Raw genomic sequence first — 27,134 nt, 5'->3', positions numbered from 1 at the left:
GAAGACAATGACTTGGGAAACCAGGAAGGAGAGAGGGCCAGGCACAGGAAGATAACCAGTAAAAATGCCCAGAGTTCAGAGGTGGCATATCACATAGGAGGCAAAACAAGGAGGCCAATGTCACTGGATTGCAGAGAGGAATAAGATATAAGAAAACTGGAAAAGGAGAAAGGCCAGATAATGAAGTGCTTTTTAAAAAGTTTTTTGCCTCTAATTTCTTCCATTCAAGTAGGATTCTTGACGTTTTTACAGAAAACCTGACAACTTCATTGGCAATTGCAAGTAGAAGGTTCACTACTGCTCTTTGATGTAGGACTCAGGCTCACCATTTCCACTGACCTATTCTGGCATTCCTTGAGCAAGACCCTAAATGAGAAAAAGAGCTAAAAGAAGAGGAATAATAGTCATCTACTACATCTACCTACCTGACACTTGTTCTCTGAGCTTACTTTGAGTTAGAGCTTTAATTTCCACTACCCGTCCTTTCCTTTTAGCAAAAGATGATGAGGCCAAGATGCTATTAAGCGTTAAGCAAAATTTATAAGAGCCAATTAGAAAGTAAAGCCATTTGGAGAGGCAGATAGGGACAAGGGTCACAAGAACCAAAACTAGCGTGTGGCAATTGGTTCTGTGCCTTGGGATGCCCAAAATGTCAGGGGTGTTAACTGTACTCACACTCCCTTGGCAATTTAGAAAGACCTAAGCTGAGCACCTGTTTGGCAAGGTGCTAGAGAGTCAAAATGAGGCATTAAAAATGCTTTTCCTGCCCCCTGGTTACCAAGCATCAAGACAACTCCCCTGACTCCTGTGAACTTACTATGCCTTGGATCTCCATCCATCCACACCGGCCAGTGTTTCTGAATACCAAACACATCTCCATTTGTCTTAAAAGTCAATCTGAAGACACTATTCATGTTGTAAAGCTTAAGGATTCTGATTATTGCTTAAGGATTGTTAAACTTGAAACTCTAAAGATTTCTTCTTCTTTTTGCTTTGTTTTGTTTTGTCTTTTTTAAAACCCTTCCCTTTCAGCTTAGAATCAATACTATGTATTGGTTCTAAGGCATAAGAATAGTAAGGGCTAGGCAATGGGGATTATGTGACTTGCCCAGGGTCACACAGCTAGGAAGTGTCTGAGGTCACATTTGAACCTAGGACCTCCCCTTTCTAGGTCTCTCAATCTAATGAACCATCTAGCTTCCCCCCTGAACATTTCTAAATGAAATCTAATTTTTAGCCTTAAGTTTAGAGCCAGAAGAAAAGAAGACAAAAGAAATTTAAATAGAGAGACAGAGAGGAAAAGTGAAAGAGAAAGGAAAGAAAGAGAGGAGACAGAGAATTGGAAAGGGGGAAGAGACAAAGAGAAAGGGAGAGGGAAAAGGAAGGTTGGGAGAGAAGAGGTTCTTCCATTTTTCTCCATTCCCCAGAAACATTTGATTTAGATCTTGAAGGGGCCCTTCTCTTCATTTTACTGATGAGGAAACTAAGGTGATTAAGTGAGTGTCACAATGTTAGTGAACATTAGCCCATTCTGCCTTTAATAATAATAGCTAAGATTTATCTGCATGCCAATTACTGTGCTAAGCACTTTACAAATACCTCATTTGATCCTTATAACAACCCTGGGAAGTAGATACTGTTATTATTTCCCCATTTTATAATTGAGGGAATTCAGGCAGACAGAAGTTAAGTGACTTGCCCAGAGTATCTCACAAGTAGTAGTTGCTGACATCAGATTTAAACTCAGGTTTTCTGGACTCCAGACCAGTGCTCTGTCCATGCCACCACCTAGCTACCCTAAGGCAGCCATGTTCGCCCCCTTTGTCTCTGGGCTCATCCTTTGCTCTCTTGGCTTCTTTCTCTGCCATGCTCCCACTTGGGTACCTCTACCCACTTCTCAACTTCCTTTTGTGTATTGTAAGTTCCTCACTAGCAAGAACTATCCATCTTTTTGGCTTCTATTTGTATGTCCAGGGCTTAGCAAAAAAAACTTGGCACCTAGCAAGCATTTAATAATGTTTGTTGATTCTCTGGACCTAACAATGCTTCTATGGGTTAATGTGATTCTTCTCTCTGCCTCTGAAAATGAAGCTAGCAGAGACAAGAACTGTCTATTTCCCCCCACCCCATCAAGGTTTAAGTATCTTCTTTCAAACCCCTATGGAGCAAGCTTGACAACAAATAGGGACACTGCTAGCAAGGAATAAAGGGGCTCCAGAGAATGTGTCTCAAGTGGTTTTGTTTTTTTTTCAAAGAGGTGTTCCTAGGGGGCACAGAAAGAGCTTGCAAATCCCAGAACACTCATCTGCTCTCCGGGAAGGGGTCCCCCTAGGCATAGACTTCTGACCCCGAAGAAAAGCACAATATAAATAATAGAATTGAAAGTGCAAGGCCTTTGGAAGCTATTTAACTAGGCAGAAGCTAAGCTCAAGGATGCCTGTGGAGAAAGACCTCCATACGAAGCTCCACAAGACTGGGCAGAGGCTTTGACCCATTGTCTTCAGGGAGGGAGAAAGCAAGTGCCTCCCAGAGAGTTCCATGAACAAGCTTGGGAAAGGCCTCCTAAATATCTCCTGGCCATCCTAATTGAACTTGACATATTTTTAAAGGCAGAAAAACCATCAAAGATTCTGCTGTCCCCATATTGTCTCTGTTCTTAAGTCAGATCACATTGTAAGAAAATCCCAAAAGCCGTTCACAGTAGCTTTGTTACATTCTAGCTTACAGAGAGTAGGAAAGGAGGAAGAGATAGAGAGAGGAAGTGGGGGGGGGGGGGGAAGGGAAGGAAGAATGGAAGGAGAAAAGTAAATAGAGAGAGAGGGAAAGTGAGAGAAAAGAGAGAAGGGGGAAGAGAAGGAAAGTGAGGAGGCAGAAAGAGCAGGAAAGGAGGAAGAGACAAAGAGAAAGAGAGAGGGAAAAGGAAGGAAGGAAGGAAGAATGGGAGGAGAAAAGTAAAGACAGAAAGGGGGGTAGTGGGAGATCCCATAAAAGATGTGTGTGTATGTGTGTGAAGGAGGGAGGGGAAGAGAAGAAAAATGGAGAAGAGACAGAAAAACAGAGAAAGAGGATTCTGACCATTCTATCCTCAGGCTGTCAAAGAGTCAGGGAATGGGGAGGAGAAGGCTGTCTTGAATAAGTTTCCCTCAGAGGCCTAGAGGAAACCAACACTCCCAGAGATCAAAGTCACAAGCACAGAACAGAGAGCAGCAACCCTGGCTGACGTTTGTCCAGCCCATCTTTCCAGACAGCAGCTATTCACCAGCCCATACCCACCCTGTCACTGTTTATGTCAAACCACTGCTACCACCTTCATTGCCAACCATTCTTGAGGGGAAGGAGGAGGGGTAGGGTTGGGAGGGGATTCATTATCTATTAATGAGCTCTTCACAGCCCCTGACCCCTGAGGCAAACACTGCTCCATTCATAAAAGCCCTCAGGAGCTGGCCAAGGGGGACACAAAGCAGCCATTTCACAGCCGGGGCACCATCTTGTCCTGGTTTGCCCCATTCACAACAGAGAAGTGTAAAACAACTGTGAATGGCAGGCAAACCCTGAGAGACAGCCAGAAAGGGAAATGAAGGAAGGGGGGAAAAAAGGGGTATTTGGGAAAGACCTTGACCACAAAGAGAAATCAAATTCTGCCAAGAAGGGTAGCAGTAACCTAATTGCAGGATATTTGGAAACCAGTTATTCAGTTAGGTCCATGTCTGGTCCTATCTTCAAACCATTTATGAAGTGACCAGAATTACAGTGATAGCAAATGGAGAAACTAAGTCGAAGGTTTCAGGTAGTGCTCTTTCCAGCTCTCCTGCCAAGTGGAACAGAATCTACCATAACATTTTAGTTACATGCCATGTTATTATGGAAAAGATTAATTTTTTCTGAAGATTTATTTGGCATATAGAGGAATTAATTTCATTCATGGAGAGCAAAAATCTATTTTTATGATGAAACTGGAGAAATTGCCTACTGTCCCTTCCTTCTTTTCCTGCTTGTTAATAACAAATCCCAAGTACTAATCTGTGTGTGTGTCTGTGTGGACTGGAAGAGCAAGAGCATCAGTAACTAATCAAATTAACTCAGAATTTACCAGAAGCTGAAGATCCCAGTTTTCTTTGTACAAAACAAAACAAACAGAAACAGATATTTCAGCCTTTGGGATTCACCAACTTTTATAAAATCTCTATAATTTATAACAGTGAAAAAATATTGACATCTCTTTCAAATAACTACACTTTTGTCTCATTTCATGTATAGCATCAGGCTGAAGAAAACCACCAAGAAAAGGACCAACAAACCACAGAGACAGATTCAGGAGCATTTCCCAAAAATCTGTTGGTCGTGACAATCATGGCTTGGGTGCAACCATATTACAAAAAAAGATTTCCATTTTGTTTCAATAAACTTTTTGGAGGCTTTTGAGGTTTTTATGTGGTAGAACAAAAAGTGCAAGTTTGGTGACCCTTTCAAATCTCAACTCTTCTACTTGACACTTAGGTGAGGTTGGGCTAATCATTTCCCCTACTGATCAGTTTTCTCACCTATAAAAGGAAGGAGATAGACTCAATGATTTTTAAGAACCTTCCTAGTTCTATATCCTATGCTTTTATAAATGCAATCTAGGCCTTGCTGAGCCTTAGAAGATGTCCTTCTCTTCCTTTGAGCCTTGAACTCATCCTCTTTAGAGAATGTTTCCTCTCTTTCACATATTTAATTTTTTCTCTCCTTCCCAAGCTCTGCAACATTATGGATTTAGAGTTGTATGGAACCTTTGATACCCTCTCATTTCGGGTATCTCAAACTGGGATGCACAAATAGATTTCAGGGTATCTGTGAACTTGAATTTTTAAAAATCACATCTTTATTTCAATAAAATTGGATTTTTTCTGCAATCCTATATATTTTATTTTATATATGTTAAAGAAAAAAGCTGTTCTGAGGAATACTGAGGAATTCTGAGAAACCAGACTGACAAAGAACTCCATCACACACAAAAAGGTTAAGAACCACTGCTCAATTTCAATCCCTTTATTTTACAGAAGGGGAAAGTTAGGCCCTGAGAGCCTGTCTTATTCATGTTCGTACAGCTAAATAAGTTAGGACTTGAATTCAGAATTTCCTGACATTTATTCAAGTAGCTATATACTCCTAAATGGAACTAAATGAAACTTCCTCTTTGACTCAGTACTTCCATTACCTCTGCTGTGCCCAGGAACTATGGAAACAAGTCACTTGCACTATTCTTCCACAAATATTGAGACCCTTGTGATGAAATAAGCATATCCCAGGAGAAAAACCTTAGGTTCAGTCCTAGTTAAAAAATAAACAAAATCAAACTGTCCACCTTGAAATAAGTCTCAGATTCTCATGAGTTTATCCAAAATTGTTCCACATTTTTTTTCCTTTCTTTAATGAGCTTTCTGTCTCTTCTTTCTCTCTTTTCTTTCTCCTCTCCTATTCTCTTTATTCTTCTTCTTCTCTCTCTCTCTTCCCTTTCCCCCTTGTTTTTTCCTCTCAAATTGTTTTCAGTCTACATCAATTTGACTCCATGTCAAATGTCCATGTCCACTGGGTTATACAAATGTTATCACTCAATACCTATTTCCATATTGTTCATTTTTGTAATAAAGTAATATTTTAAAAACCAAAACCCCGTCTCCTATACCCATTGCTTGTCAACTCAGGGAAAGGGAAGGGGAAAGGGGAGGGAAAGAACATGAATCATGTAACCATGGGAAAATATGTAAGTAAAAAGAAATAAATAAAAGAAAAAAGAAATATACTCCCAAGGGAAGGCCACTGAATACTGGAGCCTCAGAAAAACATGCTGACCCTGAGTCTTCCCCATTTATAAAACATGTAAAGTCAACTTGGAGCTACTCTACAGGCTAAAACAGTCAACCATCTCTGCCATATACTTTTTCTTCCATATGCAAAATTACTTATTAACAGATTCTATAAATGTAAGATAGAGATTCTCATCTGCAATGCTATATTTCAAGTAAATGTGTTACTTCAGGTTATATTTTTAATTAATATAAATTATTCTTGTGCTTAGACTGACACAAAACATACACATATTTGTATGTACCGTGTATATAATATGATTCTATCTATACATATATGTGCAGATGTATCATCATAATGCAATGTGTGTATAAGTATAAATAATACTATATACTTATCAAGTGCATTCCCCCATAATAAATTACTAAGTTGGCAGTGCCAGTATTACCATCCTTATTTTTCAAATAAGGAAACTAATGCTCTGAGAGAGTTGCAATAACTTATCCAAGGTCACAGAGCTAATAAGTTTCAGAGCCAAGATCTGGTCCCAAATCTCTTGATCACAAGTCCAGTGTTCTTAGTCCTAAATGGTGCAACCTCCCTGAATAGAATCATGCTGTCATTTTTCCAATGATTCATATATACCTATGTATATCTATAAAAATATCTACATATATTGTGATTTATATACATTGTGTGTATGTGGTATTTTAGAATTTATAAAACCACAGGCTATAGATAGAAGGAGTCATAGAGACCATTTACAATAATAGCCCAGGTTCAACCAGATTAGACTGCATTCATTCATTCATTCATTCATTCATTCAACAAGTATTTCTTCGGGACCTACTAAGTGCAAGGCATCATACTAGGTCCTAGAGACTAAGAGAAAAATCCATGAAGTACCACCCTCTTCATATATACAAGACAGGGGAGGCACAACAAGCTATCAGTTTATGGGGGAAAGATCCTGGAGCTTTAGTGGGCAAATTCAGTATGAATCTTGCAAGATAAGGCAACACGTGGGTCAAGAAAATGAAAATGAACTTGGGCAGCATTGAGAGGCATAGCAGTATCTGCCAATGAATTCATTAGCATTCTTTAAGCACCTACTTACCCTTTTTTGTGTGTTTGTGGTCTGGTGAAGACTAGGGACTCCTCAGAATAATGTTTTTAAATATATAGCCATAATTAGCACATTACAAAAGAAACTAGATTGAAATACAGTCAGATATGTCTTAGAGTTTGGGGATTTCAGGTTAAGAAGGTGTCTCTGTGGCTAGAAAGCCTGGTCTAGAGAGGAGACGTCCTGGCTTTAAATCTGTCCTCAGCCACTTCCTAGCTGTGGGACTCACAAGAAGTCACTTAACTCCGATTGCTTAGCCCTTATAGCTCCTCTGCCTTGCATTGATTCTAAGACAGAAGAGAAGGGTTTAAAGGGAAAAAAGAAGCCTTGATCAGTTACAAGTATTGATCGTGAGAACGCACAATGGCTGAACATGAGAGCGATAGCCCCAGTGAAGTCTGCTTCAGGCCGACCACATCTGGAGTGCCATATCCGGTCTGGACAGCCCCTTTCAATGAAGGACAAGCCGGAGTCCAGGATAGTCAGGGGACTTGAGATGGTGTCATAGAAGGAGGAGTTAAAGTAACTGGGGATGTTTAGCCAGGAAAAGATAAGACTTAGGAGGAAGATCAGCGTTATCTTCAACTCTTTGAAGGGCAGTCCTGATAAAAAGGGATTAAGCTTGTTCTGTTTTGCCCTGGACTAGGTGACGGACTTGGAAGTTTCAGACAGTCAGATTTAAAGTCAATTCAAGGAAAAGAAGATGTACAGTGTACAGTGTACACTTAGGTGTACAGTGGGTAAAAGGCAGAACTTAGAATTAGAAAAACCTGAGTTCTAATCCTCCTTGATAGGCTTCCCAGCTACAGAACCCTAGGTCACATTCCTTTACCTTTGTGATAGAGGCAAGCCAGCCAGCTTGCCTCTATCACACCTTCCAGCTTCAATTTCCTCATTTGTAAAAAAAATGGGAAAAATAGTAATAATATGTGCAAAGTGCTTTGCAAACCTTAAAGTACCATATGAGGTACTTTTTACAAAATACCTATAAAGTATATAAAATATATAATCATGGAAGATATAAAAAGAAGTCAAAAGCCTAAATGGTCAGTGAAACTTTAAATCTCAAATTATCTCTGGATATATCTGTTAGCTGGAAGAATAATCCAAAACTGAAACTAAGTGAAGAGAAAAAGCAAAAAGCTTTAAAAATTCTTAGGAAAAGATAGGCAAATGCCCTGAGTATCTTTTCCTTAACCACACAGGCATCCCTTTAACAAACATTACTCTTAAAAAGTAGTATCCTCGCTCTTGTTATACATAAATAAATGTGTTACATTATATAGCTTACTATATTTTTATTATAGTCGTTATCTCTTTCCTCTAATCAGTTCAACGAAGTTCAGCTAGAAACAGCCAAAGAACCAGTCACTATCTTGCTATTCAAAGAATAATTTAATTCCATAATGTTCATTTGATTCTCATAACAACCTGGAAGATAGGTGCTATAATTATCCTCATTTTACAAATAAGGAAACTGAGGCAAATGGCAGTTTAGTGATTTGCCCCTGGTCAGACTGCTAATGTCTCTGAGGTCAGATTTGAACTCGGGTCTTCTTGACTCGATGTAGTGTTCTTTCCACCTCACCATCTAGCTATCAAACTCTGTGAGAGTGGGGAGGGTTTGGTTTTTGTGGTCTGTGTAATACCCATGCCTGGCACAGGACTTAATGCAGTTTCTTGAACACCTGTTGAGTGTTCTGGCTTCAAATCCTGTGTTTTGTTTGGGTTTTTTTGTTTTGTTTTGGTTTGGTTTTTTTTTTTTTTGGTAGACTATGCCTGTTTGATGCTAACCAGCTTAGCCTCCTTTGGATTATTATGAAGGGGAGGAAGGATATTTGTGTCAAGGAATTGGAAGACTCCCACTAGTAGTTGTGGTAAACTTCAAATTCACTGGTGCAAACAGTTCTCTCTGAAGGTTCATTTGGGAATTGGAAGTTTGCCTTCCTCAACGGGGCATGCAGAAAGCTACCCCTTCTGATTTCAGCCAAACCCAGTGCCCCGCTCCCCTCTTGGTGCTCCAAGGATGAGGAAGGTCTCTTCCTGACACGTACAACTGGACAGTGGTCATTCTTTTTTCTTGTTTCTGTAAACTGAGGAGGATGGACAACATGATCTCCAGGGAAATTTGGGTAACCGAGATTGGCAATTCAGAAAATAATAATAATAATGGGAATTAAGAATGAATGGATATTGCAATAATTCAGGGAAGAAGTGGTGAGGGCCTGAACTAGTTTTCTGGCTTGGTGAGTGAAGAGAAGACCTTTTGTGCCTGTCCTGTTCAACCAGGCTCCACTAAAAGGAAGGCAACCTCCAATGTCTCAAACCTCTCAACAGAAAGAATTCCCAGCTTTGGTGAATTCAATTTTGTCACCACACTACCCCTACTTGGGGGGCAGCTAGGTGGCACAGTGGATAGAGTGCTGGGCCTGGAGTCAGGAAGGCTCATCTTCCTGAGCTCAAATCTGGCCTCAGACACTTAACAGCAATGTGACCCTGGGCAAGTCACTTCACCCTTTTTTCCTCAGTTTCCTCATCTGTAAAATGAGCTAGAGAAGGAAATGGCAAACCCCTCTAGTATCTCTGCCAAGAAAACCACAAATGGGGTCACAAAATGTTGAATACAACTGAAAAAAACAACAACCTCTTCTTAGAGGAGTCTTCAGATTCTGTGCTGTCCTCATCCCCCCCAAAATGCAAAGGAAGCTAGACTGGGTAGCAGAAAACAGATATAGTTTACAGCATAGTTTATTAAAATGCTATTTCTGAGCTCCATCAGCCTCTCTTGGTAGTATTTTTTCCAGGTCTCTGCTGTTCCACAGATTTAGCAGAAGGAAATTAAATTCTCCCTTTCACTCCTGGCTAGATATGGCAAAGCCTCATTAATTCAGATTCTGCTAATTTGGAATTTGTGACAATTCTGACAGGGGTACACTGAAGTTTACTTTTAGTTGCAGGAGAAAAGAGAGTTTTCTAATCAAATAAATTGTGTAAACAAGATTGCAGCAGGACATTTACCCACCTAAGAGGATAGACTTTTCTGGCACTGAAGAAGTTGCTTCTTAACATATAAAAAAATTGATTTGCTAATTACAAATCATTCCTTCCTATAGATCCCCAAGGAGCTCTGCCTGCCACTATTAGCAGTTAGGCTAAGCTTCTGAAAAGTTAATAAAAACACATTTTCTTGCAAATATTCTGTAATTCAGTCTTGGAACTAATTCAGAGGGCATTCCTGCCAAAGAAGTTCAATAGACTATACGAAGGGCCTTCCCCAACCCAAAATCAGCCCTTCTTCTAGTTCTACAGGCTCCTAAGGGACACAACAAGGAAATGCACTGGTGTTGGGGCCAAGCAGAGGCATCTATGAGAAATGAGATCAGATCAGTGATCCATCTTTAATAGAATAAAAGAAAATATTTAGCCTTATTCAGCCAAAGTAAGACAGAGGAATGAGATGACTGCTGGTTCCTGCCCAATCTATGGGAAATATCTGGATTGTTGTTTGTTTTTTTCAATCTTCCAGCCAACTTAGTGAGCAGCTACTAGAAAAAAGCCATCTTATAGCTTGTTCCTTGCCCTTTAAGTATTCATCTGTCCAGTCTCCCGGGGAGCATAGGAATAGGATGGGAACTTCAAACTGCTCTGATCCTTTCTTCACCACCTTTACCTTATGGTATCAAAGGAAGCATGCTACCTTCTTCTCCTCGGTATACTTGTGGCCTTTTATTTTCCAAAACCCTCTCCCTTTAGTCCACTCTAGACCGAACCCATATGATATTTCCTTGCTTCAGTAGATAAAAAAAAAAGACTTAAAAATTCCAAAAGCCGGGGGCAGCTGGGTAGCTCAGTGGATTGAGAGCCAGGCCTAGAGATAAGAGGACCCAGGTTCAAATCTGACCTCAGCCACTTCCCAGCTGTGTGACCCTGGGCAAGTCACTTGACCCCCATTGCCTAGCCCTTACCACTCTTCTGCCTTGGAGCCAATACACAGTATTGATTCCAAGACAGAAGGTAGGGGTTTAAAAAAAAAATTCCAAAAGCCCCTGTTGATCCAGACCATTCTTTCCCCCTCTGGAGGAAATGGTTAGAAGGTACCCAGTTATTTATACATTGTCTCCTCCATTGGAATGTGTGCTCCTTGAGGGCAGGGACTGTTTTTTAGAATTCTTTTTATCCCTAGTCCTTAGCATCCATATCTAGCACATAGGAAACACTTAATCTCTCTCTTTTTTTAACCTTTGCAAATATTAAAGTATTAGTTCCAAAGCAGAAGAGTAATAAGAGCTAGGCAAGTGACCAGGTCACATAGCTAGGAAGTGTCTGAGGTCACATTTGAACCTAGGACCTTCTGTCATCAGGCCTGGCTCTCTAACCACTGAACCACCAACTGTCCCTCATTTAATACTTCTTAAAGACTGACTTTCCTCTGTTGTTATGACCACAGATATTGATCCTCTATGGGTCAAAGTTAGTTAAACTAGCCCTCCTAGAAGATAGCATGAATCACCAAAACTAGACTCAAAGTCTTCCAATTTTTAGGACCTGCCAGACCTTGCACATAACCCTCCAAAACCCAGGATCATCTCTAAACCGAAACCAATCACAAGAGTAGGACTCTAGTGGAGGACCCCTTCTAAAGACCTCTCCAGTCTGGATCTGCAGGGGATAGCCTCACATCATCTGTAAGAATGGAGATGGCCACATTTCATTGGTAAAAACGGGGCAATAATAATAGCACCTACCCCCCAGGGTTGTTGTGAGGATCAAATGCAATGATAATCGTAAAGTGTAGAGCACGGTGCAAGGCATAAAGTGCTATATAAATATTAGTCCTTGTTGAGGCAGCTATTGTACAGGCTCAGTGGAAAGAGAGCCAGGTCTGGAGATAGGAGGTCCTGGGTTCAAAGGTGGCTTCAGCTGCTTCCTAGTTGTGTCACTTAACCCCAGTTGTCTAGCCCTGCCCCTCTACAGACTTGGGACCAAAACTTAGTATCAACTCTAAGCCAGAAGATAAGGATCTTTTATGTTAGTTATTGTTATTCTTATTAAATTAACTGGCTACTTTTATGCTCCCTCCATAGTTCATTTCTCTACCCCCATCAATGGGAAATGTGTCTGATGCTTAAACATTGAACATTGATGCTTAAACTGTGAGGGATCGAGTTCCTCAATTCCTAAACTGTCTGCCTCTCTAGCCAGCCCCTAAATTCATAGATGCCGAAATCCATAGAGTCATGCAATGCTAAGAACTGGAACGGACTTCCAGTGATAATCTTCATCAAGCCTCCTTGTTTTGCAGAGGAGAAAAACTGAGATCCATAGCTAACTGGTGGCATAGGCACCGACTTACAGACCCAGAGGCAATACTATTCTCAAAATTCTGCAGAGAACATTATTTCACTTTTCTGCACCACTTTGTATCTGCAGGGTACATTCTGATTACAGTTAATAGCTTCTTACAACAAATTATCTACTTCCTGCCAAACATTGTCAATGTATTCTACAGCTCCATACAATTGCTTTAAATGTTTAAAATTTCAATAAGATCTTTTGGAGATACCCTGTATCCCAAACAAAAGGCAGCTGTGAGTTCAGATTAGATGTGTGTGTGTGTGCATAGATTATATGCATATAGATTATTCGCACATATGCACACATTTATACATACATATGTATAATCACAAACATATAGACATAGACATATATGTGTGTATAAATAAACAAATATATGTAGGCTATCAGAATACCGTACCTCTAGCTTTAGGGAGAAGGTCCATTGCATAGGAGATTTCAAGTAAACATAAATTCATGTTAGGAAGCATTTACACTCTTAAATATTATTTTCTGACACTTCTGCCTACTGTGTCAAGGGGATCTTATCCCGTCCCCATCCTGGAGGGCCAACCTGTCCGTCAACATTTTTCAAATACCAGTTTACCATGTTTAACTGCAATATAGAATCTCCAGATTTCCTGCCTTGTCTTAGAGCTGTGTTCTATGGTTAGCTTTGGACATTTTCTTCAGATGCTTTATGTTTTCTCTGTTATTTTGAATTTCTTTTAAATAGTTGAAATAAATGAAAAGCAAGTAGACCAAAAAAACAGGGTTTACATCTGTGAAGGTCCTGAACGACAATAAAACAAAGGGACAGAGCTCACCTGGGGCTTGTGCGAGGACAGCTGGCTGGGAGACAGGTGAGGGGAATAGAGAAAGATGCCTATAGAATAGAACACGTGGTCTGAGAACTTAGAGTAAGAATGAATTTAGCTCTGTGCTTATCTACCTTTTCTATTAATAAAGTTTATGAAAAATAATACCTGGTAGAGATATATATTACATTTTCATTATAACACTACATGCTTAAATAGTCCATGCATACATATGCACACATATTTGGAGATCTTCATGGTAGCATTTTCTGGGCACCAGACTCATCGTTCTAAGATAAAATCCAGTCTCAGACACTTATTAGCCATGTGATCCTGAGCAAGTCACTTCACCCTGTTTTCCTCAGTTTCCTCATCTGTAAAAATGAACTGGAGAAGGAAATGGCAAACCACTCCAATATTTTTGCCAAGAAAACCCCAAATGGGGTCATGAAGAGTCAGACATGATTGAAAAACAGCTGAACTGCAACTACAAATTGTAGCATTTTCACTTTCATATTGCTTTCCTAAACCTTTTTAAGGCTCTTCTCAAATCTCCTTAGTAGAGTTATATTTAAATATCAGGTGATTGGCCATCTACAAGCACATGAAATCAGGACCTCTCCCACCTGGCTTATTTTGTGATAAAGTGGCAAGGCTGACCATAAGTTACAACAAACCCACTTCCTGTCCCCCAAAACAATTGCAATACCCCAACAAGCTGGGAAATAAACCTAAAAATGAAGGCAAAATATAATGCCTTATCTCCTCACTAATTAAAAAACTGAAAATCCCAAAAGAGAGATTAAGAGATGGGTACGGTTAGAAATCACACTCTCCAAAAATGAACCAGGAGAAGCAACCTTTTTTGTGTCCTAGACCCCTTAGGTAATCTGGAGCCCTTCTCAGAATAATTTTTCTAAATGTGGAGGATAAAATATATAAAATTACAAAGGAAACCAATTATACTGAAATACGGTTATTGTAATATTTTTAAAGCAGGCTCTCAGACTGCAAATTAAGAATTAGGTGCTTCAAATTGTTTGCAAGCTCCAGGATGGAGGAGAGAAGAGAGGGAGATAGACAATCTGTATCATATAACTTCAGAAAACTTATGTGGACATTTCTTATTACATGTAATTAATTGGTAAAAGAAAAGAGCTTTATAATAATTTTAAAAGAAAATTTTTCCTAAGGTTTAAAAGTACAAAAATTAATGGGTAGGGGCAGTTAGGTGCCTCATTGACTAGAGAACCAGCCTAGAGTTGGGAGGTCTCAGGTTCAGATCTGGTCTCAGACATTTCTTAGCTATGTGACCCTGAGCAACTCACTTAATTGCCTAGCCTTTACCTCTCTTCTGCCTCAGAACCGATGCTTAATATCAATTCTAAGGCAGAGGAGAAAGGTTTAAGAAAAAAGACTTATGGGGGGCAGCTGGGTAGCTCAGTGAATTGAGAGCTAGCCCTAGAGACGGGAGGTCCTAGGTTCAAATCTGGCCTCAGACACTTCCCAGCTGTGTGACCCTGGGCAAGTCACTTGACCCCCATTGCCTACCCTTACCACTCTTCTGCCTTGGAGCCAATACACAGTATTGACTCCAAGACGGAAGGTAAGGGTTAAAAAAAAAAGAAAAGAAAAAAGACTTATGGGTCATAGGCTCTTTCCCCATAGGATATTTTGCTTTATATCAGTGTGGGACTACACAAGCCTGGAGAAGGCATGCTGGCCTCAGAAAGTGAAAAACACATATGGTGGGGAGGGGGTACAACAGAATGGGGACGGGGAGGGGGGCAGAGAGTAGCCAAAGACAGTTATAAGTTGTCCACTTTAAGAATGGGCCATTGCAAGCTTGAATCCCTGCTCTATTGCTGAAAGAAAGTAAATCAAGGACACATAAGTGTGTCATTTTGTTTTTGCATTAAAAGGGGGGCACAGAGCTTTCAGTAAGGTACAAAATTTGGAGGCAGGAAGGGACAGACTGCCCCCATTCACCTTGGCAGATGCTGAGAATTGTGCCTCCATCCTGCAGAGCAATAACCTCTCTTGCCAGAATCCAATACAAGCTGTAATCCTCAACCTGCAAGCCACAGCTGTGTGGAGCATTATCTATGTGTCTGTCTGTATGTGGGTCAGAATCCAAGCTCGCCTTCAGAAACTTTCTACTGAAGCACCCCCTGCCTCTGTGTCAGCCTCTCATCACACGTCCTTCTACTGTTGGTAGGAGCCACCGATCCCCTACCAAGACACATCTGTTCTTAGTCCCTATTACAACAAAAGAAAAAAATGACACCTTCAGCCATATTAACCAATTGAGGCTGTCTGATTTGGTTTGCCCCTGTTGCTACCAGGCAAGCAACCCACTGGGTTAAAGACTAGTGACATCTGTTAAAAAGTAGCACAAGTGAAAAGAAAGAGAGGAAGCCACCAAAAGTCATGAATACACTTCACAGCATTGAGCTGCTCCCCAATACAAGTCACAATGTGGAACAATCTGCCATCATTGTAGACTCAGCTTTCTAGTTACTGATCATGTGTGTGTACATGTGCATATATATATATATATATACACATATATATATATACATATATATATATATATTTTATACGCACCTTCCTTACATATATTCTGGAGAGAGAAATGAACAGAAAATCAGAATAAATGAATCAAGATGTCTGTCATGTTGCTTTCAGGGTCGAAACTACGATAGGGTTGTGGGGAAGTGTTTTTTCTTTTTCCTCTTCCTTTCCTGACTAAGATTTTATTAACTCCCAAAAGGTTATTTCTTCTCTCAATACCATTAGTGTCAATGGAACTGGCTGTTTTTAAGAGGGAAGAAAAGATCCTAGTTAAGGTGGCCCTTCAGGTGGTTGAGACATAGGATCCTATCTGCTCCATGATAGTAGCATAAATGAATTTTTTTATGTACAAGAGAGTTTCAAAATCAATCCTGATATTATGAAGGAATGTATGAGAAGTGGAATCGTAAGGTGGATAAAAGATAAGCCATGGAGTCAGGAAGACACAGGTTCAAGCTCTGCCTCTGAGATGGAATAACAAATCCAGAGCCACTTCCTTTCTAAATGTTTACTGGATCATTTGTGCCTGGTCTGTGATAATGCCTCCTGATCTCATATTGATCTCATCAGCCATAGCTGAACAAATTATCTCCTGACTGCGACATTGTGATGTCATTGGTATTCTTCAGAAATGAAGGACAAGCATTCCCCAACTGAAAAATGGTCAAAGGACAGACAATTCTCAGAGGAAGAAATTAAAACCATCTAGAGTTGTATGAAAAAAAATCACTATTGATTAGAGAAATGCAAATTAAAGCAACTCTGAGGTACCACCTCATCCTATCAGATTAGCTAACATGACCAAAAAGGAAAATGATAAATGTTGGAGTACACGTGGGGAAAATTGGGACAATAATAATAATAATAAGTTGGTGGAACTGTGAACTGATACAACCATTCTGGAGAACAATATGGAACCAGGTTCAAAGGGCCACAAAACTACGCATACATTTTGACCCAGAAATACTACTACTGGATCTGTATCCCAAAGATATCAGAGATAAGGGGAAAGGACCTAACTATACCAAAATATTTTTGGCAATTCTATTTGTAGTGACAACAAATTGGAAACTGAGTTGTCCATCATTTGGAGAATAGATGAACAAGCCATGGTATATGGTTATAATGAAATACTATTACACCATATGAAATGACAAGATGAGTGCAGAAAAATCTGGCAAGACTTATATGAACTGATGCAAAGTGAAGTGAGCAGAACCAGGAGAACAATGTACACCATAATAGAAATATTAAACAATGATCAACTGTGAAGAACTAAACTATTATCAGCATAGCAAGTTCCCAAGACATCTACAAGGGACCCATAGGGGAAAATGCTAGAGACAAAGCTGGTTGCAGATCAAGGAGCATCATCTTCCACTTTATTTCCTTCATGAGTTTTTTATAGCCTCTATCATAACTGTCTTCTGTCACAGCATAAGCAATATGGAAATATGTATTACCTAAAACCACTTGTATAACCCAAGTCCTAGGATGGGACAAAAGGAAGCAAGAGAGAAAATCTGAATCCTAAAATGAATATATTCAATCTATTGCAAAAGGGAATTTTGTATTACCTTCTGTATTTATGCCCTTGCCAGAAATTGTTACTTGGAAACAATCACTAGCATCTTCAAATGTGAATGAATGATTCACTCTTATTTTCCTAAGACATTAGTGTAGTTATATAGAATATAATTGCAGAGACACAAAAACCGACGGGGCAAGTGCAAAAGAGGGGTGCTTGTATTGCAATGTATACGGCTGTGAATGCATATAAATGGTGACTGATGGGATAAGCTTGGGTCCTGAAACCATTGCTTTGGCATCACTACTTGTAGAGGTGCCCCAGAAATCATTCTCATTTACCTTCCTCTCTTTTGCGTTTGTTGGTTTCAGCACTAGGAGACGTAATTCCCAGGATTCCACTAATGGAGTAGGAGGAGCCAGCAGAATCAGTACTTGCTGAAGACACTTGGGTCACAGAGCCTGTGGAGACTGAAATAAAGTCAAATTGTCAAAAAATAAAGATATGAGAGAGATTCATAGAACTGAGAGCTGTGAAGGACTTTAGAGTCCACTTAGTCTAACACATTAAGATTCACAGTCATCAAGAATTAGCTGCCTTGGGGTAGTTAAATGACTCAGTGGATTGAGCTGCTGTAAAATTGAGATTTGAACTCTGGACTTCAATCCCCACAAGCCTTTGCTCCACTTCCCCAAAATGCTTTGTAATCTCATGAGAATTCTGAGGTGGGCCGAGATCGAGGAAGTATTTAAGCTGGTGGCAAAGGTTTTTGGCTCTTTTTTTGGACTTCCATTTTGGGGCAGACGTGGCTCTTTCCATAATGTAGGTGAGGTCTTGTCTAGGCCTCCCTGGCCTAGGCACGTTTTCCTTATCCTGTATTTTCTTTTAATCCTTAACTTTTAATAAACCTCTAAAAATATAATACTCCTTGTAGAGAGAAACTAATTTCTACCTGCCTCTGTCTCCCCTAAATTTTAATCTTTACACTGCACACCTGGAGATAGAAGGTTCTGGGTTCAAATTTGACCTCAGACACTTCTTACCTGGGTAACCCTGGACAAGACACTTAACCCTCGTTGCTTAGCCCTTACCACTCTTCCACCTTGGAACTAATGCACAGTATTGACTCTAAAATGGAAGGTAAGGGTTTATGGGGGGGGGGAAGATTTAGCTATCTTGTTCCCTTACTTTGACCTTTGAAGGAAATAACCTGAATATATAAACAATATAAAGTCTGGCAAACCAAGGCGAACTGGCCCAGATGCCATGAATAGGGAATGGGTATCTTGAGCCGTCTAAGGAGAAGGAGTCAGTGACAAGCTAGAAACAGATGGTTAAAAAGTGTCTACGGTCAAATTAGAACCCGTGTCCTCATGACTCCAGGCCTGGCACTTTATCCACTATCCTATCCCCTAACAGGGCAACCTTAAGCAAAGTCACTTGGTCTCCCTGGGTCTCATTATCCTCTTCTGGAAAAATGAGAGGGTTGCACTGGAAGGCCTCTTTAATGATCATCTCTGGTCTTATAAAATGACACAGCAGCTTGAATATCATTCGGGTGCCACGAAATAATCATTGAGGGCTTGCAATATGCCAGGTATCCTTTTCTAAGTGCCATGGAAGGTTCAAGAAAAAAGAAGTCTGGAGCATTCGTGCAGCCCAAATCTGTTTTCTAAGGGTTCCAAGTACCAGGGAATAGTCTGTTTTGGTTATGTAGAACTGAGAAATTAGCTCTGCTAGATCTTACCCTATTGGATCCAATTTCTCTGTCTGTAACCTACTGGTACTGACATTTGCCACCTACAACACAGACATCAAGTACATGGGACACTACTTTTTTTTTTTTGAGGAGCAGCATATTGAAATGAATAGAGCGCCCTTCTCAGAGTCAGGAAAACCTTTGTTCAAGTCCCACCTCTGGCAAATACTGGTTGTGTAACCCTGAGTGAATCTCAACCTCTCAGTATCCCTAGATTACTCACCAAGTTGCAGACCACCAATCTGCATGGTGGTCTTATTCGTAGTTCCCTATACAAATGAAGGGCAGCAGGGTATAGCTAGATGGCTCAGTGGATAGAGAGCCAGGTTTGAAGTCAGACCAGCCTGGGTTCAAAATCTGGCCTCAGACACTTCCTAGCTGTGTGACCCTGAGCAAGTCACTTAACCCCAGTTGTCTAGCCCTTACCACTCTTCTGCCTTGGAACTGATATTTAGTATAGATTCTAAGACAGAAGTTAAGGATGTTTGGAGTTTGTTTTTTTTAATGAAGGGTAGTTAAGTGGATTGAGTATTGGACCTGGAGTCAAGGAGTCTCATCTTTCTTAGTTCAAATCTGACCTCAGACACTTATTAGCTGTGCAACCCTGAGCAAGTCACTGCACCTGTTTGCCTCAGTTTCTTCATCTGTAAAATTTTCTAGTGAAGGAAAAGGCAAACCACTCCAATATCTCTGCCAAGAAAACCCCAAAGGGGGTCTCGAAGAGTTGGATACAAATGAGCAAACTGCAAATATGGTCACACTCAAAGAGTTGGACACAACTGCAAACTACTGACCAACAAAGAAACAATGAATACCAATGAAATTACAGGTCTGGGGGGGCAGCTGGGTAGCTCAGTGAATTGAGAGCCAGGCTTAGAGACGGGAGGTCCTAGGTTAAAATCTGACCTCAGACACTTCCCAGCTGTGTGACCCTGGGCAAGTCACTTGATCCCCATTGCCTAGCCCTTACCACTCTTCTGCCTTGGAACCAATACACAGTATTGACTCCAAGACAGAAGGTAAGGTTTTATTAAAAGAAGGAAAGAAAGAAAGAAAGAAAGAAAGAAAGAAAGAAAGAAAGAAAGAAAGAAAGAAAGAAAGAAAGAAAGAAAGAAAGAAAGAAAGAAAGAAAGAAAGAAAGAAAGAAAGAAAGAAAGAAAGAAAGAAAGAAAGAAAGAAAGAAAGAAAGAAAGAAAGAAAGAAAGAAAGAAAGAAAGAAAGAAGGAAGGAAGGAAGGAAGGAAGGAAGGAAGGAAGGAAGGAAGGAAGGAAGGAAGGAAGGAAGGAAGGAAGGAAGGAAGGAAGGAAGAAATTACAGGTCTGCCTAACGTTGCAGATAGCACATGAACTATCTATTTCATTTAGCCAACTAAATGTTAGTTATTACTATACAAATTATTCCTTGTCCTTCATTTTCAAAGAGGACCAATGACATGACTTGACTTGCACCAGAACTAAAAAATGTCAGGGTGAGATACGAACCCAGAGCTTCCTGACTCCAAATCCATCATTCTAGCTCCACATTCCAATATGACATTCTGCCTTCTAAAGTTTCATGCACTTTTTCACCCGCCAATAATTGGAGAGAGGGAGTAATGGACTTGGCAGCGTAGGGAGAAGGTTCCTAACATCTGAATTGGGTGGGTACACAATCTACATTGTCCAGATGATTGTCAACTTCAACTTCATTCTGTCCCCAGAAGATTTAGCATGTCAAACATAGAAATGCCAGTGACTCCAATCTACTCCTGGCAGTAGGGATCACAGAAACCCTATACCCTCACCTGCTCTAGAAACCATTCTCCACACCATCAGAAGCTCAATAGAACTGACCCCCCCCATCAGACACCCCAGAGACTGCTTTCTTGCTCCTCCTGCTGCTGGTCAGAGACAAACCAGCACTTAGAAAGTCCTTTGAAATCCCATAGCAAAACATGTTGTTTTGGTAGAAGGTATTTTTATTCATCTGCACCCATAGCAAAAAAAAAAAAAAAATTAACAATCATTTTTAGAACAACCCACAAACTAAATTTCCTACATTGTCCCCACTGGAATAGTAAAATCCAGAAGCAGAGACCCAACTGAGATCTCTTAAACAGGTAGCTCAGTACTCTTTTCACAGTTAAAAGGACTTCTATGAGTTATCTACCAAAATACACTCCATTCGAAGCTGAACCGATAAGAGAGGCGTTCACAAATTCAAAAATCCAGCTAACTAGAATGGACCTGGTTTTTGCTTCGCATGCGTGTATTTGTGTGTTGTTTTTCATTTATGTCCAATGCTTTGCTACCCCATTTGGAATTTCCTTGGCAAAGATACTGGAGTAGTTTGCATGTCCTTCTCCAACTCATTTTATAGGTGAGGAAACTGAAGTAAACAGGGTGAAGTGACTGGCCCAGAATCAAATAAGTGTCTGAGGTCAGATTTGAACTCAGCAAGATAAGTCTTCTTGACTCCAGGCCTAGCATTCTATCTACTGCACCACCTAGCTGCCCCTGATCCAGCATTAAGAGCAAATTTCGTCTCCTGCCTGTGTATATCAACATAGTATTACCTCTCCCAGAAAACCAGTATTTTTTTTAAGATATCCCCTTTGTCTCATTCTGGATTTACTTAAAATAAAGGGAAAACTATCTTTCTTTCAGAAAAGTTGGAGAGATGACTTTCTGAGCAACAAAGTCACAGCAAACATGGTCCCACACCAATAAGGACCACATTCCCTAATCAATGTTCCTTGATCTTAACCTACACAGGTCTCTGAAATCCATCAAAGAGCTATCAGTCCTCACTGAATGCAGTCAGTCTGCATCTAAATTAGATTGGAAGAAGAAAGGAAAAGAAAGTTTGAAAAGTTTTGCTACCTCTTCACTCAAGACTGCAAGTGCACAAAGAATTATGGAATGGTTGGTTGATAGAAGAAAAAAACACATTCAAAACTACTTACTGACTAATGATGCAGAAAATGTTATGAATAAGTATCCCTTTCTTGATTTATTACTTTAATTATCTGACATTCTATAGACCCCCATTAGTGTGTTTCTTTTTTTTTTTTGGCTTAGATTTCAATTTTCTGTCTCATGGTGAAAGCTATTTATCATAATAATCAGTAAAATTCAAAACCTTTTAGCAGTATTTATAAAATTCATTTACCATGTTCAGCCCTTGGAGAATGACAAAGAAGGCGCATTAGTACGTGTGCTGAACTGTTTTATGTAGAATTATCTGTCCATAAGAATGATTAAAAGTTCTTTAGAATATTTTGATTCCATTTTTTTTAATCTTAAAAAAATGAAAGAAAAGAAAAGTTCTCCTTACCTATGCTGTGACTGGAAGCTGGGACCTGCTGGTTGGGTGGCTGCTGTACCTTTGTCCGGATGATCCTGAATGTAATTTTTGGGGGGGAAAAAAAGGACCACTTACTATCAGGCATGAGAGAGGAGAAGACAACCCACTGGCATAAGTAACAACACTATGTGAAGGAGCCCAGAAATTATCTTAGTCCATTCATGAGACCTCATTATGAATAATGATATTTTCTTATACCTTCCCTATGAGGCTGACAGACAGATGAGTGGAAAGATCAAGATTAAATACACTGGGAAAAGTATCCATGTCAAAGGAGGAAGTTAGATTCAATCAAGTGATGGATTCATGTAGTAGATATAAGAATTGCCCCAAAACTTGAATGAATTTACAGCAAGAAAAAAAAATCTGAGTTTATGTCCATTAAAAAAGAACACCACTGGAGCAGCGAGGTGAGGGTCAAGCCTGGAGACGGGAGATCTTGGGTTCAAATCTAATCTCAGACACTTCTTAGCTGTGTGACCTTGGGCAAGTCATTTAACACCAAATGCCTACCCATTACCACTCTTCTGTTTTAAAACCAATACTAAGTATCAATTCTAAAGCAGAAGGTAAGGTTTGGGGAGGATTTTTTAAGATAAGGTTTAAAAAAATAAACATGAAGGTGTGTGTGTGTGTGTGTGTGTGAGAGAGAGAGAGAGAGAGAGAGAGAGAGAGAGAGAGAGAGAGAGAGAGAGAGAGAGAGAGAGAAAGAGAGAGAGAGAGAGAACAGCATGTACTCCAACAGGAACAAACCCAAATACTCAGTCAGGACACTACCTTGTACCCATCATACTATAATGTGGAACTCAGTCTCCTCACAAGTTAAATAGGAAACTCAGAGAAGATGACTTCTAAGGACCAATATTCTAGGATTCTAGGTGGAACAACATATTAATTTTCTCTAATATGGGATATTATAGTCCTACCTTTGCAATTCTGGACTATCTTTACTGAGTTTCTGATCTATATACAGAATGCAGAACCACACCATCAACCAGAAATGTCAGCAACATTTGTAAATTCTTCACGAACCTATAATGTCATCTGTAGACACCTGACTGAAGACTAGCTGCTCTATCCTTCAGTTGTTCAATAAATCAGGACCAATCTACTTTACCATAATATCATTTATTTAGAGATGATAAAATGTCGACTCATAGGAAAATGTCTTTTTGAGCGTCTAAACTATCATTTACGAAAGTAATAGGCAACATGATAATACATGTATGGTCCAGATCAAATGCTTCCCATCTCCAAGTGGGGGGAAGGAAGGAAAGGAGGAAAACAGTTTGGATCTTATACTTTTGGACCATCTATGTTGAAAATTATTATTATTACATGTAATTTGGAAGATAAAATATCTGTGAATTGAAGTAATAGACAAAACTGCTTAAGGTTTCTGTTTGGGTGAGTCTGAACTTTGGAGAATGGTGGAGATCACAAAACAAATAGATCGATTTAACTTGTATCCCCCACCTTTGACTTTGTGAAACCACAAAATGATCTGGACACACTGGCCGCCCAGTCCACATTGTCACCAGGCTGATGGAAGCAATAATGTCCTGACTTAGGAATGCTCCAACAATGTGATTTGGTGATTAGAAGTCCTTTAGGGTTTGTGTGAAGGAAAGGGAATTTGTGGGAGTTAAAAAGAAAGACTAGGTAAGTCCATCCTCTCCCATCCTTTCTTGGTCACAGTTTTCTCGTCCATAAAATGAGGTGGATGAGAGAGAGGTGACATAACAGAGGAAGGACTGGTCTTGAAGTAAGAAAGGCATAAGATCAAGACCTGCTCTGACATATACCGACGATAGGCACCTTCTTTAAGCTTCCAGGGGCCCAAAGCCTCACTAACACTGATACCATTTTAGTCCTCTTCCAGTAGGTACAGGTGAGGTGTGGATCTCTGACAGTGAGGATGTTGTCTCCACAGGAGTTCATTACACTGATGAAATCACAGATATGGACCAGAAACCTTTTTTGTTTTAATGAAGGGATCAAAAAAGTCCCTGAAGTCCCTGCAGTCCCTCCCAACTCTAAATATAACCACTTTCCACAAAAAGATGTAAGCATTCACTCTATAAACCCAGAAAGGAATGAGCAGAGCATTGATACAATGCGAAGCTAGCTGTAGCAGGAGACTTTGATCAGAAAGCTAATCAACTATGATAGAAATATTAACAAATATAAATTATTTTCAAAATATTCACATGAGAAGAGCACACAGTATATATTCTAAATTCGGTCTAATGAAAACTAAATTCACATTAGCATTCATTATTTTGTTGAGCATTGGCCCACTACCTGACACTATACAAATATCAAAGAATATTAGAGATGGCAGGGACCTTCATAATCGTCGGAGAGGATGCTATCATTTTTCAGAAAAGAAAACTGAGGTCCAGAAAGGTTCAGAGTCCCACAGTGAACCCATGACAGAGCCAGGAATATGGCCCTGATCTCCTAGCCCTGGGTGCAGTGATTTTTCCACAACATGGAAAGGAAATATAGTCCCCTTTCCCATAAACTAAAAGTCATTTTGTATGATATTTTCAGGCTCACAAAGCACTTTAAATATATTAACTCATTTGATCATATATGGATAAAACGTATTCACAAATTAAATCCATTTAAAATCTCGAGCTTAGAATTTAAGCATTAGGTATTATAGACATGTGATTATTCAAATTTTCCCCTTTTGTAATTACAAGAATTGATAAAGTAGGAAAGTGTTGGAAAGGCTTCATGTATGCAAAAATGAATTTCCAGGGCTAGGTAGGCAGAAGTGAAAGAGAAAGAGAAGACCATCATTTTTTAGCCTTGTTTATATGAGCAAATGTATTCTGAGTTCTAATTCAAGATGCCATAAATATATTTCTCCCCTTTCCCAACAGAAGGGGTAGGGGGGAGCCTCAATGATCCAGAGCCAAATCCAACCTCCCATTCACATACCCATTTTACAGATAAAGAGGGAATCATTGAGGTAAAAAACAACTGTTCCAATCTCTCGATGTAGAGATAGAGTCTGAATTAAAATTCTTTCCGCAGAACCACCCCTCTGAGAAGAGGATGAAAAGTCCTGAACAATCAATCAATAGGTATTTATTAAGCATCTAGATACCAGATACTGTGCTAGGGGTTAAGGAAATAAAGACTAAATTTTCTCCATTCCTTCAAAGATCTTGCATTCTATTAGGGGAAGTAAAATATTCTTACATATGAGAATACAAAACACAGAGAGAAAGTAATTTGGAAGGACACTAGTATGGGGGTGATCAAGAAGTCTTCTTTTTGGAAGCGATATTTAAGCTGAACTTTGAAGGAAACTCTTATTCTAAGAGTTAAGCAGCTGTGCTTCCCATCCATCAGAGACAGCACATGCAAAGGCATGAAAGCAGGCCTTTTTGTTGTTATTCAATTTCCTGACAATTTTATGACCCCTTTGGGTGTCTTTTTGGCTAAGATACTGGAGTGGTTTGCTATTTCCTTCTCCAGCTCATTTTTACATTTTAGTTTCTTTACGAAACTAAGGCAAACAGGATTAAATGACTTGCCCAAGGTCACACAGGTAGGATAAAGAATGTCATATATGAGGAAGAAGAAATAGGGTCATTTGACTGAAAGATAGAGTATGTGAAAGAGATGGAAACATAAGTTGGAACCACAATATGATAGTCTTTAAATGCAAAACAGAGGAGTTTGTAAGTTATTTAAAGGCAATGAGGAATCACTGAAGTTTTTTAAGTAGGGGGAGTGATCTAGGCAGATATGTGGGATTAGGATTACCACTTTGGCAGTGGAGGATGAATTGGAGAGGGGAGACACTTGAGACAGAGAAACCAATTAGAAAGTTATTGCAATGCCCCAGGGAGAGGTGATGAGGTCTAGAGTAGAAAGAAAGGGAATGATCATTAGAAAAATGCTATCTACTCTATATCTGCATCAGATCTCACCTTTTTATATCTCTACATCTCAAGAGAAGAAGCTAAGAGAACACATCCCTCTATCTCTCTCTTGATCACTGTCCTAGCCCTCTGTGTTTGGAGAACAAAAAAAAAGGAAAAGGAAAAAAAGTTCTCCAGAACAATAAAGAAAAACTAAAATGTTTGAGAACATATAAAAAGAGAAAAATGTCTCATTTTTCCCTCTTTTCATACATATATACACACAATATCAAGATATATGGTAGAAGTTAAATATAAGCAAGAATAACAAATTTTAAATTTCTACAGTATTTGTCAAACAAAAAAAGAATATCTGTATATTTACGATATTTAATACTGGCTTCAATTTCCTAGCTCAAATGAGCCACCTAATGAATAAGTTGTATATACAGAGTATTCTAAAAGTCTTGGTGCACACAAAAAAGCACACACTGAAATGCTATCGAAATTTGAACACTTTTTTTTACTATCCCTTTTATTCAACTTTTAACACACATCTTGACAATTGGTTGTATAGAATCTTGTACTGTTATTTAATGATTTCATATGAACTTGTCAATTCATTAAGGCAGGGGCTTCCAAAATTTTATAGAGTGTCTAGTAGACTCTGGAGTATGTGGACAACAATTAATATTTGTTGAATGCAATCTAACATGGACTTTTAATAATGTTTTAAAATAATTTTTGCAATAATAACAATTTAATTCATATAGCACTTTACTGTTTACAAAAGCCATTCCCTTAAAAATTTCTATGAAAAAGATAGAGTACTATCTATCTAACTAGCAAGCTAGCTAGCTATCCATCTATCTATTTACCTACCTACCTACCTACCTACCTATCTGTTATTTCTCATTGATAGAGCATTCTAAGCTGGTATAGATGTCCAATGACATAATTGTGTCCTGGAAAGATCCTT

At 39.4% G+C, this 27,134-nt stretch overlaps 1 protein-coding gene across 1 annotated transcript in view; it reads right to left on the bottom strand.

The window, feature by feature from the left end:
- Positions 1–27,134, bottom strand: part of PAX5 (paired box 5) — a 344,811-nt gene that overhangs the window by 301,244 nt on the left and 16,433 nt on the right. Inside the window, exons 4-5 of the mRNA XM_007497998.3 lie at positions 22,242–22,306; positions 17,509–17,637 (exon numbers count right to left, since the gene is read on the bottom strand). Coding sequence (XP_007498060.1) covers positions 17,509–17,637; positions 22,242–22,306 — 194 coding nt within the window. The remainder of the gene's footprint in view (positions 1–17,508; positions 17,638–22,241; positions 22,307–27,134) is intronic.

This window comes from Monodelphis domestica, chromosome 7 (assembly GCF_027887165.1).
Source record: "Monodelphis domestica isolate mMonDom1 chromosome 7, mMonDom1.pri, whole genome shotgun sequence".
NCBI lineage: Eukaryota > Metazoa > Chordata > Mammalia > Didelphimorphia > Didelphidae > Monodelphis > Monodelphis domestica.
Note: the sequence above shows the minus strand (reverse complement) of the source record. Positions and strands in the feature narration are given on the sequence as shown.